Source organism: Microtus ochrogaster, chromosome 6, assembly GCF_000317375.1.
Source record: "Microtus ochrogaster isolate Prairie Vole_2 chromosome 6, MicOch1.0, whole genome shotgun sequence".
In the NCBI taxonomy this organism is placed as follows: Eukaryota; Metazoa; Chordata; class Mammalia; order Rodentia; family Cricetidae; genus Microtus; species Microtus ochrogaster.
Window position 1 is genome coordinate 23,780,981 of NC_022013.1, and position 18,613 is coordinate 23,799,593.

Sequence of the window (18,613 nt, forward strand, 5' to 3'; positions counted from 1 at the left end):
GTATGGGGTACACACAACAGTGGGTGTGTGAGGGATGCGGTATGGGGTACACGCAACAGTGGGCGGATGCATGTGTCTGCGGACCCTAGAGATGTCACATGTCATCTTCATGTGCTTTTTCAAACTTGATTTTTTAAGGCAGAGTCTCTCACTGAACCTGGAAATCACTGAAGTCTCGGGGACCTTTCTGTCCCTTCCTCTTTACTGCTGAGATTACAGGCTCCCACAGAATCCACCTTTTAAATGCATATCTATTTATAAATATGTTATATTATATATATTAAGCTACTATACATAAATATATATTCTGTTAATGATGTATGTCTATGTCTGTGTGATATGTACTCATGTGTGAGGGTACCTGAGACAGTTTTATAGTGTGTGGGGAGGCTGTACTAGACTTCACAGGCTAAGTCTGAAGTTGGTGGAAGAGGGAGCACAGGAAGATGGGGAAGAGGCAGACATAGGGCCTGTGTACTAACACCACAGAAAGCGGGTTATAGACGTAGCCACACATTGCAGACCTGGCCTTCTGTGCTGTGCAGAGAAATTTCAGTTCTCCTACGTGATGATCACTACTGAGAAAATTAAATGTTTTGGTCTGCAAGCATGCGAGCATGTGTGTGTGTGTGTGTGTGTGTGTGTGTGTGTGTGTGTGTGTGTGCTCACACATGCACATGTGTGTGGTATGTGTGTGATGGAAACCAGGGTCAAGAGCAAGTGCTTTTCTCCCGAGACCGTGGGTCAGAAGCATCGTCCTTGGCTAGGCGAGTGATGCTTCTTTCAAAGGCAAAGGCAGTGATGAAGGCAGCATTTTCTAGTAAAAGGGTGTGAAATTGAGGAAGTGCACATCCTATAACTATAGTTTCCTCTGTGCACTAGGTGTGCAGAGCATGGTTGTAAGAATAGGGGAAAGGTTGGAGCGTGGGAAGACTCGGGAAAGTGTTTTGAGGGGAAAATGGAGTTGCCATTAGGGTCTCGTCCTAACTGGGGTTGGGGACTGGAGGTTTGTGGTGACTTCCTGTGTATGCAGTGTGACCCCCACCCCCTACAACAGTGCTTTAATTCCTGAGAGTTCAGAGAAGACCTGAGTGATTTGTTTAATTTGGAATATGAGTTTCAGGAAGGATGGAGCAGGAAGCCAGCAGGTGGGGTTTTGAGTCTGACTTGGATCCAGCAGAGAAGGAAGGGCTGAGGAGCTGAGCCTCTGGGTGAAGGAGAACATCTGGTAGAGCTAAGGATTGGGGGGAAGAAAGATCCAAAGATGAAGTGTCGTGATGGGAAAATGTTCCTGTAGGATTGAAGGTGCTGGGGGTGAGGTGAGGTGGGTGCTGGCAGGAGCTGGAAGGCAGTCCCAAGAGTAGCTGGATTCTCCATGCACGGTCTGGAGTTGAGACCATGGTCATACAAAAGGTCATCGGATGGGCCGCCCTCAAGAGTAGTGAGAGCTCCCGTGGTGACTGCAAGTCTTCTGGTGAAAAGGATGACTGCCACCAAAATCCTTAGACTAAAACAACAAGGAACAAACCAGACACAGCAGTCTGCTCCAGGATCAGACGCTGAGGACAAGGAAGGGTTAAGCTGAGAGATGAACAGAGTGCTCAAGGGAGACACTGCCATTGCCAGACACAGGAGGAGTGATGTGTCCTTGCGGCAGTGACACGTGGGGACACTGTCCACGCTCCCAGCTCTGAGGACTGTCTGCTGTGAGACAGGGACAGGATGCAGACGGGATGATGTGGGGAAGTTCTGTGCATGCCAGAAGCCTGTGCAAGAGGTGGTGGTAAGGAGAAGCGGGCCCAAGAAAGAGCAAACTGGGGCCCACTGGATGCTTGGAGTCAGGGAGGCGCTTGCTGCCAAGCCCGATGACCTGGGTTTGATCCCAGAGACCTAATGACTGCCGATGGGTCTCTAACTTCCAGACTCACCAAGGCGTGCACGTGCCCCCCACAAAGTAAATAAATATAAAAGAGAACTTGGAAGAACAAACTCAGAAATCTTTGTTTTCCTCCCAGAAGAAAAGACAAAAGCTTTGCAACAGCTAGTGTGTTGAAACTCCTGTTTGAGATCAGAAGAGCCAAAGAATTAAAGGGCCAGGCCCTTGAGTTAGAGAGAATCAAAGCCATAGCCAGACCCCTAGCGGGAGGGTGCCAGGGGCCCACTGAAGGGATATGCCCATTAGCAAGGACCACTCCCTTGCCAACACAGCTATAAGGGGAGAAGGGAGTTGGACTAACTGCCGCCTTTGCCCCTCCAGGCGACTCGAACTTCCCGCAAAGCCATTGCCTTTGGTAAGCGCTCACACTCCATGAAGCGGAACCCCAATGCGCCTGTCACCAAGGCCGGCTGGCTCTTCAAACAGGTGAGACCACCCTGCTGCATTGCCTACAGTAACCAGCACTTTCTTCATGGCCTTGAGTCTTCTCTACTCTCAGAAGCCCATGTCCCCTTTGGTGTGTTTTCCTGTTGTCTCTGAGCGTCTCCCAGTTGTATAAAGATTCTGAGAAATTGAAAACCTCCCCAAAGTTAGTGTCAAATTTGGGGATCCAAAATGAGATTCCTTAGGGGTAGATGCAATGACTTTGAAATATGCCAGGTCAGTAATCTGATCAGAGCACAGGGCACGTTCCCTACGCGTCCCCTTGCTGAGTGGGGGTGGGTAGCTTCAGGTCCTGGAGTTTACCACCTTTCCCTGGATGGACGCTGCTGTATTCTTGTCTTTTCTTCTCACTCACTCTGGGGTACCTTTTGCCCCCTTTATCCTCCCGAAGGGAGGTCCAGAGCCTCAGATCGACAGAACCGGAAAGTCACGGGCAATAATCTGATGTCAGTTCCCAGCATCTGGGATCTCAAGGGAGTTTTGCTGCCACGTGCTAGTGGCGGGGCGCTGCAGCTCAAGCCCAGTGTCCTTGTAACCAGTGCAGTGCTGGCTGCATCTGCCTCCTCTTCCGCACCAGCTCATGGCCTGCCCATCTGTCTGTGTGTGTGTCCTACAGGCCAGCTCCGGGGTGAAGCAGTGGAACAAGCGTTGGTTTGTCCTGGTCGATCGCTGCCTCTTTTACTACAAAGGTGAGTAACCCAGCACTGCCCAGGCAGGGGGAGCCGTGGACCACTCTGCCTCGTCCTGCCTGGCCGTTGGGCTCTGCTTCCGGAGCTCTCAGGAGCTCCCTGGCAAGCGGGTCTCTGCAGGCAGGATCCTAGCAACGGCAGGGTGTGGCAAAGGACGTCACAGCACAATTCTCAGATTCAGTCACTGCTCATTCAGTTCCTAGCCATGAATACTTATCCGGGAGGCAACAGTTCTGGCTCCCGACTGATAATACAGCAGGTGAACAGGGCAGACCTTGGGGTGGTGAGATTCCTGGGCGAGGGGAGGAAAAGGACAAGGAGAAGGAGGGCACTAGTTACTGCTTGTAAGTGGTGTTGATTTTCCTCCAGGCCCCACAGAATTTGCAATCTGATCTGGCATCTCAGACTCTTAACATTTTGTTTACTGTGAAGCCTACAGCACTAAAAGCTGGGCAGCTGGGAAGATGTTCTGGCAATACTGGATAAACAAATAGTCCTGGCCTCTGACCTCTCTGTCACCCCCACATTCACGTGAGGCTCCCCTGCCCCTACACAAGAGGACAAAGATCTGATGAGCTCTGGCGCATCCTCTTCCAGGAAGTTAAAGTGTAGACAGCAACATGTGTCAGGGTGAGCACAGGCGACCCAAGCAAGGGCTAAGGACAAGAACGGTGACATCATATCAGGCTGCTGCACTGGGAGGGGCTAGGTGGGAGGGATGAGAAGAGAGGTTGAGATGCTCTCCAAGCAAGGGAGGCTGTGTGCTTCGCTCATTTACCTGCAGGATGAAGCAGCCCCGCTTTCCTCCAGCCTCCCGAGAGCAGTGGGTGAATGTTTAACTTCAGTGAACACATGTTGTACCAGCTCACCCTCTGCCCTGGAGCTGCTCTTGACGAGTTGTAGCTACGCAGGGCCTACGGATACAGGGACAGAGGAAAGTCTAGAACTAAGGGATAAGAAATTTCCTTGCCCTAGAACCGGTCTCTGAGGAGAGGAGCAGGGCGTACCAAAGGATGCTCATGAGCCACAGAGGGACGGTCTCAGGATACCCCATATTGATCGATTTTCTGTGGCTGGGTAATTGATAAAGGAGAGTGTTTTTTTTTCTGGCCTTTGGATCTGGAGGCTAGGAGGTATGAGAGCTCGGTGCCAGCATGATTAGCTTGGGGGCGGTGCTAGGGGGACATCTGGGCTGCTTTGGCGCATGCACATCAGAAAGCAGAAGGTCAAGCGGAAACGTGGGAAAACACAGAACAACTTTGCTTTCCAGCACCCTGCTCTGGAGAAGCCCCCTCTGAGATGGGCATGTCAGCTGGGCATACTTTTCATCCCAGCTCTCAGGAAGCAGAGGCAGGTGGATCTCAGTGAGGTCTCTGGACCAGTTAGGGGTAGGGATACATAAATGAGACCTGTCTCAAAAAAGAAAAACAAAAAAGATGGGCACACCTTGCCCTTGATGATCTCCCCACTGTTGTGTGGGAATCAAATTTCAGTAGGTGAGGGCAGGGACCAACTGGCCATAGCCAAACACGGCACCTCCTGACCTATACTCAGCCATCTGGGTGGTGACAGCTTCGGTTTCCCCAGAAACAGTCCTGGGGTTCCACTCCAATCCCCCCCCTTTTTTTCTGACTTAGCCATTTCCCATGGTGCTATAGGAAGGACTGGACAGAGAAGCTGAAAAACAGACCTGCTGTCTCATGAGTATGACCAGAGAAGCAGACTCAGGGAGTCTGTAATCTAAAATAATTTCTTCTGCGTGGAAAACAACTAGATGGTTTTCAGGGGCTATGGCCTAGGAAACAAAGAGAAATACTGGGGAAGATAAGAAGGGCTTGCCATGCCTCATAGAAGTCCCACACCTGTCCCGCAGAATATTTCCGCCCTTTCTGGTCTCCTTTTGACAGCTGGGACACTGGCTAGGCTATCCTTCAGGATTCAGGATGAATTGTGTAGTAGCCTGATCCTGGGATGCACAGCTAGACTCTTGCAGCACCTGCCTTCCTGTTGAGGTCAGGGGCCTTAATGGCATCCATAGCAAAGTAAGACCACTTACATAGACCACTGGGGCCTAGACGGACCTCAGAAAGAGTTACCCTCAAGCAGGTTTGGTGGTTCACAGCTGCAGTGCCATCACTGGAGATGCCAAGGCAGGGGAGCCATTAGCACAAGGCCAGTCTGTCTGGGCTACATAGTAAATCCACTGTCATACAGGGTCCCATCTCAAAACAAAAACACCCAAAGCATTACCCAAAGGAGTCGCTACCTCCATCCTGCCCCCTTCTCTGTGTGTTGCTGTTGAAATTGTCCTGTTTATCAGGACAGGGCAGATAAGATAGGGGTAAAGGATGCTGGCTTTGGAGTTAGGCTTCCCACATTTTAAGACTGATTTCACTTTTCACGGTTAAGGAAACTGGACAAATCACTTAGCATCTCACTTGACAATGGGGGAATAGTAAAGCCTCTTAGTGGGGCAGATAAGAGTGTTGGGTCTAATAAGGTATTGAACCAGTCAGACTCAAAATGAATACATGGACTGCTCGTTGATGTTTTTCCTAGTAAGGTTGTAGAACTCCTTGCTCTTCCTTCTGCTTCAGCACCATTGGCTCACATGCCTGAGCATGTGCAAACACACACGCGTGTGTGCACAGACGCATGCACACACCTGTGCCTCTGTTTCCCTGACAGATGAGAAGGAGGAGAGCATCCTGGGCAGCATCCCCCTGTTGAGCTTCCGGGTTGCAGCCGTGCAGCCCTCGGACAACATCAGCCGGAAGCACACATTTAAGGTCAGCTGGACTTCCCCTTCTGGGCAGGGAAAGGAGGGAGTCTGCTCTTCTAGAACCCGGGGTTGGTGCAAGCTAAAGAGCATGTCCCTTAGAAGCCCCTGCGTGGTGGCAGAGAAGGGAGCAGACAGTGACCCCTAGACTCCTCTAGATGCCTGGGAGGGAAAGTGAGGCCATGCTGGGACTCCCTTTTCTTCGGGGGGGGGGGGAATGGCACAGGTGAGCAGACAGAACTGTGCCTCTGTGATACTGTGCTGTTCACCAGGACGAAAATTATGTCCTGAGCCTTTTGGACCTTCTGCCTAGCAGCCTACCTCATCCCCCGCTACAGAGCAGAGCTGTGGTGGGCGGGGTTCGTTCTGAAGTCTTTTCTGAATAGGTTTTCTTTCTACTTGGAGCCTAGGGATATGGAGACACTCTCCCCATCCCCCCACCCCCAGTCAAACTTACTCAAAATTTCATCTTTAGAGAATATTAGGAGTTGAATTTTTTTAAATCTTGAGTTACAAACCTTATGGAGATAACATTACCCCGGCCCTGTGGTCCTGGGGATGGAACCCAGGGCCTTGTGGATGCTGAGCAAGTGTCCTGTCATGGAGATGCACCCTTGGCCGTGCAGATGACAATTTGAGAGGACAAGTGCATGGGAAAATGGGACTCGCCTCCTGTTCAGTGTCCCTTCTTAGAACCCCTGGGGCACCTACTCAGCAAAGCTGCGCCTGCAGCTGGCTCCTCCGAGGCCGGTATTTTTCCACGTTTAAAAATTCATGACCCATTAAAAACTATAAAAATCCCATGCCCTTTGTGTTTTGTGATGCAAAGAGCCTTAGGCTCCTTTTCAGAATATGAAGTAATAATATCAGCTCTGCATGTCTTAGTATACAGCCCTCCCTCCTCTTAGTTGAGAATTAGTGCCCAGGACCCTCAGAGCCCAAGGCCATGGCTTTAAACATGTGGCAGAAACTACAGGCGGCACTAGGTTGGTGTCTGAGCTTGCAAGGCTCTTCCTGCAAGAAGTATCGTGGTAGAAAGAGGTGGGCAGCGCACATGGGGCCCGCCGAGGGAGCAGGGAGGGGCCTATTTGTCACATAATTAGTTTCCTTCCTCCTAGGGTTTCATGCCAGAGGTGTGAACAGAATGAACAACTAATAAAAGTCTAACTCCAGGGAGCTGGGTTCTAGCTGGGAAAATAGGAACAGGCTGTTGAACCAACAAGCAGACCCGTTCCACAGATACATTCGCACCCACACACCGTCCTCAGCCTGTCTCGCCCTTCACCAGACCTGTCAGAGCTTCAAGCTGGAGCTGTGCCAAGTGCAGCATCCGAGAAATGTCCCAGAATGACTGATACACACCCACCTAGTAGAGCCTAGAGCTCACTACTGTGCCTGCCAGTCACTCACACCCTCCTCTTTCCCCAAGTCCTACACTGTCTCTTTCAGGGTCCCACGTGATAGCTATGTCCAGTGTCCTACAAAGCGTTCTGACTGGTTCTATTCAATGTCCCATCCCCAGGGAAGGGAGGGGAGCTGAGACGGACAGACATGAGGCTTGTCCTGTTGTGGCCACCAAGCACAAGTCTTGGATGGCAAATAATGAGGAGCCAGGAACTGTCCCTGCCTGGCTACAGTTGAATGACTTAGCTTCTTTTACCTCCCTCCCCCTTCCCCAGCTCCTTTCATATTAGAAGCTGGTGCCCCTCCCTGTACCCATCAATAGCCCTGTCTTTTCCCAGGCCCTCTGCCTTCTCCTGTCACAAGCACTTGTCCTGGGTCTGTTTGCTCCTTGTTCCTTGTGGCATGTTTTGTTCCCAGTGTGACCGAGCTCAAGTGCAATCTTTATCTTCCTTGTGACTGGTGCCCCAGCCAGCAAGCTGCACACACAGGTTGCTCATGGAATAAACAGCTTCACCTGCTGACTCCCACCTACCCCACAACACACCAGCAGCCTTGCCTGTGTCTCCCACGCCACCATGCTAACCCTGTATTCTTGTCCCAGTGGACCTTCCTGGGCTCTGGCACTGCTATTCCATTTCAAGGCCCAGCATCCTCCTTCCCTGCTTTACAGCTCCCTTATCCATTAGCACCACCCTTCTGCAGCTCTGCCTCCTGCTGGGCCCTCTGCTAAAGGGCGGTCCAGCCCGAGCCAGGAAGCTTCAGTCCTGGACCAGAGAATTCCAGATGGAGGAAGGGTGAAGGTGGAGACGGAAGTGGAGCACACGGAAGGGAGTCTTCTGAATTTTGGGCCAGAAAACAGTGGAAGGGTGTGCGCAGGACGTGTTCAGGAAAGCCTTGAGTTTAGCCAGAGAGGGTCTGGCCTTTCCCCTTTGACTCCCATCAACCTATAGTTAGCACCCAGGAGGGCCACGGCCAGAATGAGACTCCTAATCACATCTGGAAGCCCCTGTTAGGTGACATAAATTTTAATTACCATTCTTTTAGGAGTGGAGGTTGTCACCAGGGGACTACGCTAAGGTCCCAGAAGGAACCTAGCTAGTGCCGTGGCCTTTTTCCCCCTTGAGTTTTACTAGGCAGAACCTCTCCTCCCTACCGCCCATCCTTGCATCATTTAAACTGGAGCGAAATCGCAACTTTTAAAAAAATAAAATAAAATAAAAAAAAAGAAATCGCAACTTGTCTGCCGGAAGAGCCAGGGTTAACACTGGGGCTCCCCGATTCACTGCCCACCATAGTTCAGATTCCCACAGTGCATACTGTCTGTGCCCCTTCCCTTGTTGGGCTGAGCTGGACACTGCTGAGTGCTGTCCTTTGGGTGGTAACACTGACGAGAAAGGAACATCCCGTCCTACCATCTTGTGCTCCTCACCCTCTGGTGTCTCTTCCTCTGGTGTCGGTTGACTTGTCTCTGCCTCTCCTCCTTCTGGCCGCATGAGGACCCTCTCCTCTGGACAGAAGCTCTCTTCTGGCTTCCAGCCCGCTGTGCCTGCTCACGGCCATCAACTAGGTAGTGTGTTCCGTCTGTTTGCGAGTGCGTGCCCTGCATGCCATGGATGCTCAGGTGTCTCCTTTTGAGCAAGGGGTAGGGCCAGCTTCTTGGTAGTTAAATTGGGCTTGAGATGGATCTGTTTTGGGGACCGTCTCTCCCAGCCCTGGGGTAATTCTCATGTCACTAAGGTGGAATTGAAGGGGAGACGGGCTGTAGTAATTGTCCCTCCTGCTTACAACCACTTCAGGTGGGGGCGGTAGGCTCGATTTCCTGGTTGCTGGGCTTTGAGATCATATTCAGAGACCTAGCTCAGGCTGGACCTGAGAGGTAGCTGCAGGCCACCCTCCTTGCCTGGCTCTTAAGCTCCTCTGGGGAGAAGCTGGGGGCTGTAAACAGCCTGACTGACTGACTGCCCTTCCTGTGGGTGTTGGTGTCCTTTCCCTGCAGGTGACTGTTTACCGGGTAGACGAGGCTGGGGCCGGTTCCACGCACTGCCTCTCCCCACAGGCTGAGCACGCTGGAGTCCGCACCTACTTCTTCAGTGCAGAGAGCCCTGAGGAGCAAGAGGCCTGGATCCAGGCCATGGGCGAGGCTGCTCGGGTACAGATCCCTCCAGCCCAGAAATCAGTGCCTCAGCCTGTGCGGCACAGGTGAGTACCAGGGCGCCTGGCATGGAAGGGAGGAAAGGAAAGACAGACTCAGCTTTGTACCATTGCTGGGCCCCCTGTGTGGGCTTGAACCTCTGGAGGGATGAGGACCCTGCGTCTAAGCAACAGGCCTGGCCGGCAGGTTGCAGAGCCTGAATTTCATCTCCCCTGACCAGTTTCTCCTCTTCTTTCTGAGCTGGGAGAGTCTGCAGAGTTCTACTGAAGCTTGGCCAGGGGCCAGAGACTAGGGTCATTTACTCACTGTTCCGGGCTGTTTGTGTTAAACACTGTGGAGGAAAACGGAGTCAGGTTTGAATCCTAGGTTAGCTACTTGGCTACAGTGTGACCTGAGGATGAGCGAGTTTACCTCTCAGAACCCAACTTTTCTTGTCTTGAATCTAGCAGTTGGAATTGTCCTGGATCCTGGAGGGCCGCAGATGGCATGTGAGGTCCCGACAATACCCGCCACACTGTGTTCTCAGGGCCCACCTCTCCCTTCCATGTGTGGAGCCTTGAGTTAAGTGAATGGGGATCCAGAAGAAAGGGCCTTACAGTGTAGACCCCAGGTCTGGCTATGTGTCTTAGAAACCTTTACCCAACAGTGCTTCAGCAAGGAAGCTTGACCTCAGGAAGCTCTAGGGAGAAGTTGTCTCAAGGGTCCATCTTTGTGCATTGCCAGAGCTTTATCCATCCTCTTCACAGATCTGCCAAGAAGAGGACAGACAGGCTAGTCAGCATTTGTGCTGCTGCAGTAAACACTGGCCAAAGGCAGCTTGGGAAGGAAAGCATTTATCTCCTCTTGTAGTTGGTAGCGGATCTTCCCATCATCCAGAGAAGTCAGGGCAGGAACTCCAGGCCAGAGCCTGGAGGCAGGAACTGAAGCAGAAGCCATGTAGAAACGCAGCTTACTGGCTGATTCCTGTGGATTGCTCAGCCTGTTTTCTTATACTGTCCAGGAGCACCTGCTCAGAGGGTGACCCTGCCCATGGGGGGCTGGGCCCTCCCACATCAATCATCAATCAAAAAATTGCCCAACAGACGTGTGTTATGGAGTAATACTCTTAGTTTAGATTCCTTCTCCCCAGATAACTCTAGGTTGACAAACAAACAAACAAACAATAAATAAATAAATAAATAAGTAAAACCAGGACCCAGATCCTAGAGCAGGTCCTAGGAGCACCACAGATGAAAACCTGTCATGTTCCTGCCCTGTGGACCTCACATCCTGACGGCACTGGACCCGGAAGGGCTGTGCTTTGCAGAGGGACCTTCGTGTCTACCTGCTTAGAGACAGTGACTTGTGCCTTTGCCGCCCGCCATGCTGTATCTCAAAACAGCCCTCTGAGGGTAGGCGGTATTCTGTCCAGTCTGCCAGTGAAGAGTCCGCAGGACTCGTGGGAAGACACAGGGTGGACCTGGAACAAGTCTTTTGCTAAGCAGAGTAGCTGCCCTGAAACTGGGATACGGTGTCAGCCGGGTCTGGAGGGCTGTATTGGAGACAGATCATAGAGAAGACTGAAAAGAGAGGCCACCACAGCCAAGGGCTGGGCTCTGGGTCGGCAGCAGAAGGGAGAGTGGTTTGGGCAATGGGCCTGGAGGGCAGAGCAAGTGTAGTGTTCACTGGAGGGTTGTGTGACTTCATCTCGTCACTGCCCGGCAATAAAGTAAAGCCTGGGATTTTGGAAGAAGAATTGTGTTCATTCTACCTTGGTTCCATCACCGCCTTTCTGCCTCTTCCTTTCCACTCCTCCCATCCCACTCACCCCCACCCTACCCCACACTGCTGGGCCAGTGCAACTGACAGCCTCTAACTTGGCATCCTGCAGCCACGAGAAGCCAGACTCGGAGAACATCCCACCCAGCAAAGCTCATCAGCAGCCCCCTCTCAACAGTCTCCCCAAGCCAGAGCCTGAGGCCAAGACTCGAGGGGAGGGGGACGGCAGAGGCTGCGAGAAGGCCGAGCGAAGGCCCGAGAGGCCTGAAGTCAAGAAAGAGCCTCTAGTGAAAGCCAATGGCCTCCCATCTGGACCTGAACCAGCCTCGGAGCCTGGCAGTCCTTACCCTGATGGCCCAAGGGTCCCTGGAGGTGGAGAGCCGCCCTCCCAGCCCAATGGCTGGCAGTATAACTCCCCAAGCCGACCAGGGAGCACGGCTTTCCCCCCTCATGATGGGGACACTGGGGGAAACCGGCGGAGCTTTCCACCACGCACTGACCCCGACAAAATTGCCCAACGCAAAAGCTCTATGAATCAGCTTCAGCAGTGGGTGAACCTGCGCCGTGGGGTACCCCCACCCGAAGACCTTCGGAGGTGAGGTGGCCTGTGAGGGGGGTTGTTATAGCTAGGGCATGGGAAGGGGGTGTGACCTATGGGACAGCTCTTTATTGGGAACCTTCTGGGAGCTGACTATGCTGGGAAGCCAGCACAGACCCTGAGGCTCAGCTTGTCCAAATCCTTGCCTCTGATCTCTGTCTGTTGCCTTCAAAGGGAAGGACAGAGATGGGCATGGAGGCATATTTCGTGTAATCTCAGCTCTTGGGAGGCAGAGGGGGGAGGATCAGGAGTTCTGAGGTTACCCTCCACTGCATAGTAGGTTGGAGAATAGTCTAGACATGAGACCCTATCTGAGAGAGAGAAGAGGAGAGGGGAGGGAGGGGAGGAGAGGGGAGGGGAGGAAAAGAAGGGGAGGGGAGGGGAGGAGAGGGGAGGGGAGGAAAAGAAGGGGAGGGGAGGGGAGGAGAGGGGAGGAAAAGAAGGGATATACAATACCATGCCTGGGATAGACAGGAGTCAGGCAGGCGCAGAGGCAGACCTTGAAGCTGTTCCTCAAACACCAGTCCATGCTACAGGTCCTGTAACATCTGAATCCAGTGCTTTATTCACTGGGATCTGAACTATGTATGCTGTTTTAAACAGCTCTGTAGTTTCAAAGCCACTGTTTATAGCAAGTTGTGTGTGTGTGGGAAGGGGTATTGTTGTCTCAAAGAAACAAGGCACCTCGTTTGTCCTGCTTTGTTCCTTGATGACCAGTTTGCTCCATGGATAAACACAGGGACCTATCTGATGACTGGATTTGGTGGTACCCATCGAGCCTGATAGCGTTTGCCAGGGCAAATGAGCTCGGGATGTAGGGACCTCCGTGGATTGTAGGTACAGCCTCAGGGGGAATCTTGAGCCCTGAGGAAGCCACCTTTCTAGACAGTTAACATCTCACTGTTGGTGACTGGGTACCTGGGCATTGGCTGTAAGTCTGGGCACCTACTGGCTCTGACAGGGTCTATCTAGAAAGCCATGCTGTCGTCCTCCAGGAGCATGGTACATTTGTGTATCTTCCTCGACCACTTGTCTTGGAAAGGACCTGGTGAATTTGTTGATGGAGATGGCAGATAAGGCCTAGGGCTGTCTTCCAGGACATTTTGTTTTCAAGACACACAGGTTGAATTCTGAATGGTGCAATCTTCTGCTCTAGGAAGCTGGTTGAGAGTGGGACTTTTTCTCACCTCTAGAATAAGCTTAGAACCTGCCTTGAGCAGTGGCCTCCCTTGTATTCTCACTGGATGCCCCGGGGCTCCATCACCTTTTCAAGCACCCACCGTTAGCTGGAGGGCTGGGAGGTGGACTGGGTGCACAGGTCCATGTTGTCTGCTTTCCTTATAATGCCCCCCCTTCAGTCCTTCAAGGTTCTACCCTGTGTCCCGCCGGGTCCCCGAGTATTACAGCCCCTACTCCTCCCAGTACCCTGAAGATTACCAATACTACCCACCCGGAGTGCGACCAGACAGCATCTGCTCCATGCCAGCCTACGACAGGATCAGCCCGCCCTGGGCCCTGGAGGACAAGCGCCACTCCTTCCGAAACGGGAGTGGACCCACTTACCAGCTTCGTGAATGGAAGGAGCCTGCTAGCTACGGGCGTCAGGATGGCACTGTTTGGATCCCCAGCCCCTCCCGGCAGCCAGTCTATTATGATGAGCTGGATGCTGCCTCCGGCTCCCTGCGACGCCTGTCCTTGCAGCCCCGTTCCCACTCTGTGCCCCGCTCACCCAGCCAGGGCTCGTACAGTCATGCCCGAATCTACTCCCCCGTGCGCTCACCTAGTGCCCGTTTTGATCGGCTGCCACCTCGCAGCGAGGACATCTATGCAGACCCTGCTGCCTATGTCATGAGGCGTTCCATCAGCTCCCCAAAGGTGAGTCACCAGCCCGCCATCTGCTGAGAAGGGCTGCAAATGCTGGGATATCTGGGATCTGCCCCAGGGAGCCTGCCCTGTGGTACCATCCCTAAGAGAGCTGCCTTGGGAGTTGTTCTAGCTTCTAAATAGGAACCCTGCCCATTCCCAGGTTGTGTTAAATATAGTGCCGTGTCTAAGAGAATAGAAAAGGTCTGTCCTCTAGTCTTGAGGTCTCAGATAGATTGTTGTGAATGGGGTTGCTGTACATTTTAATTTGAACTCTGCCCTTATAACCTTTAACTTTACTTGGTGGGAAGTCCACAGCCCAGCCATAGCCTCTCACCTCTGCAATCCCCTTTCTCTTCCAGTATGATTACCTGGGAGACAGGCGGCCAGTCCCTGCAGGACTGTTCCCCTACAACTACCCACCATCCCCCACGGTCCACGATAAGATGGTACGTCCTCTCCTCCCTTCCACTCCACCTCAGGACCTCCTCGCCTGCATCCACCCAAGGTGGAGCTGAACTGGGGCAGGAGCCAGGGATGCTCTGGGTCCAGTGTCTGGCCCGTGTATTTGTAGAAGTCTCTGGATACCTCCTCCTTCCCCGCCAAGCCTCAAGCCCTCAGGACAGGGTTTGGGGGCAGCTGTCCCTTCTTCTCTATGGCACAGAGCAGAGAGTACAGGCTCTCCTGTTCCTCCGTCCCTCAGCGCAGCTCTTCTCACCAGCACGCAAGAGGAGGGGCCAGGGCTAGCTAGGAGTATGAGCTGGATGCAGAGGCAGGCTAGGACTCCCAGGCTAGTGCACGTGGACTTTCCCCCTTGGTGTATTGCCTTGGGCTTGCCTCTGTTTGGAATGCCACCTGTGGGGAAGGGGGAGGGTTCTGACTGAGGAAGAAAGGGCGGACCACATTGTGTTTGCTCCCTTTTCTGCTGTTTCTATGAAATGTGTGCCTCTGGAGGGTCAGATCCAGACACTCCACGTCAGTGGGTTGGGGACTAAAGAGTCTGTGGCAAGGGAGGCCAGGGTGCAGGAGGCTGGCAGATGTGAGGACAGCCACTCTCTACGCTGCTGCTCACCATAGCCTTGATCCACAGCAAATGTACCTTTCCAGAAATACCCTGTTTTCCAAGAAAAATGGGAAACACTTCTGCTTAGATTTGCAGGGTAAACAGAGGTAACAGCGGGGAGAAAGTGTGTCCCTCATCCCTTCTCCACCTGCCTGGTCTCGTCCCCTTCTACCCTAGAACCACTTAAAGGACAAGACAGAGACTTTTCCCTGTCCACGCCCAGATAACTCTTAACTACTTTGCTTCTTTTTTTTTTTTTTTATCGTTTTCTTTTGTGTGTTCCTGTTTGTTTGTGTTGCTGGTTGGCCCTTGGGCCTCGGGCTCCGGGTAGGATGAACTGTTAGATCTTCAGTTGCAAAGAAACCTAGAGTATTTGGACCAGCAGGTAGGCAGAGCTGGTGCCCTCGCCATCCCATGCCCTCCTGTCCTGTCTCCCTCCCCCATCCCTAACATCCAGCCATCAGACAACCTTTGTTGGCGTCACCAGGACCCAATAAAGTGGCTTGTGTTTTGGTTTGCTCCCTCATCTCCTTTCCCTCGGAATCCCTTACGGGCAGCTGGGGTTGTCCTCAGAAAAGAAACATATAAATGGGAAGACAATTAATTACCACTATTCACACTCTCCAGTGCTCAGCCCATGTGGAATTGGCCTCACGGGCAAGTGGGAGTTGGCATTTTTGCTCAAGAGAGTAGAGACAAGATTTGTGCCTAAGATGCCAGGGGTTTAGTTAAGCCTGGATGTGGGAAATTCATATCCTGTTCTACTGGTCATTGGTAAGCTCTGTAGTTATAAACTGGGGTCCTATAGATTTGCCCTAGTATGGTTTAGAAAATGATATCAATTCCATTCGTTGGTTAGTCCCTCAACAAAGCTCTTCTGCATATACATACAGCTCATGGTCCTGGGAATTCAGTGTGGTTGACAGTGGCAGTAATGTCAGCTCAGGTTGGATGATAAGCAAGCTGACAAGGCAATGAATATCCCAGTGAGACGAGAGCTGCTGGCTGCCTGGTTCCTACTCCAGGCTTTTCCCTTTGCTCCCCTGTCTTTTAACTCCAAAGAGGGCTATCTAAAAACACTCCGTCTATATAGGCTTCAGGTAAACCCATACGTTTAATCTTAGATATATGTTATAACTCACAGGGAGTCTGGAAGTCCTTATCATTTTCCTGTAAAGCCAGCCTGTGGTGGTAGAGGTGATCATAGTGATAATATTAAGAATGACTAAGGTATGGTGGTGCATGCTTTTAATCCCAATACTCAGGAGGCAAGGGCAGCTGGATCTCTGTGAGTTTGAAGCCAGCCTGACCTACATAATGAGTTCCAGGCTACGTAAAGTTACACAGTGAGACCCTGTCTCAATAATAATAATAATAATAGTAGTAGTAGTAGTAATAATAATAATAATAATAATAGCAGCCCCAATAATTTGGTGCTTCCTCCATGCCTTATAATAGATTGAATATAATAGATCACAATTCTTTTAATTTTTGTAATAATTCTACAAGATGGGAACTGTGACTATCCTGTTTTACAGAAAGGAAATAAAGTACAGAGGTTTAAAAACATGCCAAGGACACAGTCAGCAAACAGCAAAGTTTAGGTTTTACCCCGGTTTGTAGTTGGGAGACAAGGCCAGAATCACATCTCAACAGGACAAGTTCAGACTCATAAATCCGTAGGCAGAAACGTGACCTTGGTATGGCTAATTTCATGGCTATGGCTCTACGTTCTTCCAGTGACTGTCCTGTGACCTGTCATCTCCTATGGCCTCCCTGTTAATGGTGAGATCATCTTTGGAAAAGGCCTTAGGCACTGGGAAGCTCTGACTGCCAGAGTTTAGTCAGCAGGACCAGCTCTTGGCCCTCAAGGGCCTTGCATTCTTGTTCCAAAAGCCGTGCATTATGTCCATGCTATAAGCCTGCTGGGCCATGTGGGATGAACCCCAGGATGCCCTCTCCCAAGAATGGCTGGAAGTGCTGGGTCCTCCCAGAGGGAAGCAAGACCTGTGATGCCCTGAAGGGAGGCGGGTTCAGAGCAACCACCACCAGCCTCCCAAGCAGGCTGTCCTCCTTGTAGCTTTGTGGCTTGCTCTGCCCTGCGCAATAGACTGCCTGTCCCAGCATTTAACACAGAGTGACTTTTGTCCCCCCGCCCCCCGGAGGGGTTGACTGCTAGGGTCTTCAACGTCACCTCTGTATTACCCTCCTGCCTGTAGGAGGATGTTTTTATAGGGTGATGAGGGGCCGGACACAGCCAGGGGGTGCCATGCTGGGCAGCCCCAGGGATGTGTCAGTCTCCCTGGTTCTTTATTTTCAGACACAGTGGAGTCTGCTCTTCTTCAGAGTAGGGAGAATCAGACTGGAAAGCATGGGGGAGCTCTTTGTGGGGTATTGTTCCAGCAAACCTCTGATGGGAAAGAAGCAAGGTCAACGGGTGCCCAGGGAGACCCTGGTCCCTCTTTGTCCACTATATACTCACAAACGTGTGCACACAGACACACACACACTTGGTCTCTTTAAGTAGATAGTAGCAAAAGCCACTAGAGGTCAGGCAATGGTGACACACACCTTTAATACCAGGATTTGGGAGACAGAGTCAGATGGATCTCTGAGTTCAAAGCCACCGTGGGCTACACAGATCAATGCAGAAATAAATCCAGGTGGTGGTGCCCCACACCTTTAATCCCAGTACTAGGGAGTCATATGCCCTTAGTCCCAGCACTGGACGGAATATAAAATGCCAGGAGAGAGAGGCTGATCTGCTTATTTTGCGGTCGTCCAGCCCTGGTAGAGGGAAGACTTCTCTAGTGACTTGACTGCTTTGCTTTTTTTGGTTTTTGGGTTGAACCCCAATTTCTGTCTCTGAGTTTTTATTATTCATGCTACATTTGGCACCCAACATAGGGCTCAAACCCACGACCCTGAGATTAAGAGTCTCACATTCTATGACTCTTAATCCTGGGATTAAAGGTGTGTGTCACCATTGCCCGACCTCTAGTGGCTTTAGCTTTGCCTCTGGTCTTCACGCAAGATTTATTTATAAAAACACAAGTAATATAGCACTACAGATAGGGACTGGATTGACTTCAGGTCTTTACACAAAATACGGAGGCTGTCCTGTTGGTTTTGTAGCTCTTATACTCCCCCTTATGCTATGGGCACTCTTGAAGCCTTTACACCACACAGAAAACCCTAACTATGCGTACAGGAATAGAAAAATTGAGTGTTAGAAACTCTTTTAAAATATTGCATACCTGGGGTTAGATAGTTGGCTCCAGTTCAGGCCACTGGCTGCTCTTCCAGAGGAACCAGGTTTGGTTACCAGCACCCATGTGACAGCTCACAACCACCTGTCAATCCTCTAGGGCATCCAGTGCCCTCTTCCAGCCTCTATGGTGGGCACATGCTACACAGACATACATGCCGGCAAAATGCACGCATAAAGTAAAGGGTTTTTTTTAAAATTAAAATGCTGTAGACCCTGCAGATGGGGGCATTGGCTGTCTTTCTCTCTGTGCACAGCATGGCAGAAAGGAAGCTGTGTTTGGGGTGTTGTCTCAAGAGGTAAGAGAAAGAAAAGACGGCAGGCTTGACCAAGACTGGAGAGGTGGTGGATAAAATCCTGACCCCGCAAGACCATCCCTGATGTGGCTCTGTCCTTGGCTTAGTTACTTTATGTCTCCAAAGCTTTCCCTGTACACCTCCCTTCTGTCTTCTCCCGCCATCTGCTGTGGAACACGTAGTTAAAGGGACACAGCCAAGGACATTCCCTGACAGTTTCATTTTTGATTCTCTCCCAGTGGAACCAATGGACAAATGAGGGCATAGCTGATTGGTTTGGTTGGCCCTCCCTCTCTCTCCCCCCTCCCTCTCTCTCCAGCCCTCCCTCTCTCTCCAGCCCTCCCTCTCTCTCCCCCCCTCCCT

The 18,613-nt window shown here is 51.6% G+C and overlaps 1 protein-coding gene across 16 annotated transcripts in view; it reads left to right on the plus strand.

Annotated features, from left to right (window-relative positions):
* The window catches only part of Plekha6 (pleckstrin homology domain containing A6), a 144,523-nt gene that overhangs the window by 100,016 nt on the left and 25,894 nt on the right, over window positions 1-18,613 (plus strand). For 5 of the 16 annotated variants that reach the window (XR_003377042.1, XM_026779703.1, XM_026779706.1 and 2 more), the window contains 9 exons: window positions 2,258-2,362; window positions 2,997-3,069; window positions 5,758-5,858; window positions 9,249-9,451; window positions 11,275-11,757; window positions 13,119-13,635; window positions 13,986-14,072; window positions 15,018-15,071; window positions 18,212-18,253. Coding sequence is in view for 15 of the 16 variants with exons in the window: in XM_026779703.1 (XP_026635504.1) it covers window positions 2,258-2,362; window positions 2,997-3,069; window positions 5,758-5,858; window positions 9,249-9,451; window positions 11,275-11,757; window positions 13,119-13,635; window positions 13,986-14,072; window positions 15,018-15,071; window positions 18,212-18,253 (1,665 nt within the window). In the remaining variant the exon portion in view is untranslated. The remainder of the gene's footprint in view (window positions 1-2,257; window positions 2,363-2,996; window positions 3,070-5,757; window positions 5,859-9,248; window positions 9,452-11,274; window positions 11,758-13,118; window positions 13,636-13,985; window positions 14,073-15,017; window positions 15,072-18,211; window positions 18,254-18,613) is intronic. The other 11 variants (XM_026779707.1, XM_026779709.1, XM_026779711.1 and 8 more) reach the window with 6 other exon arrangements.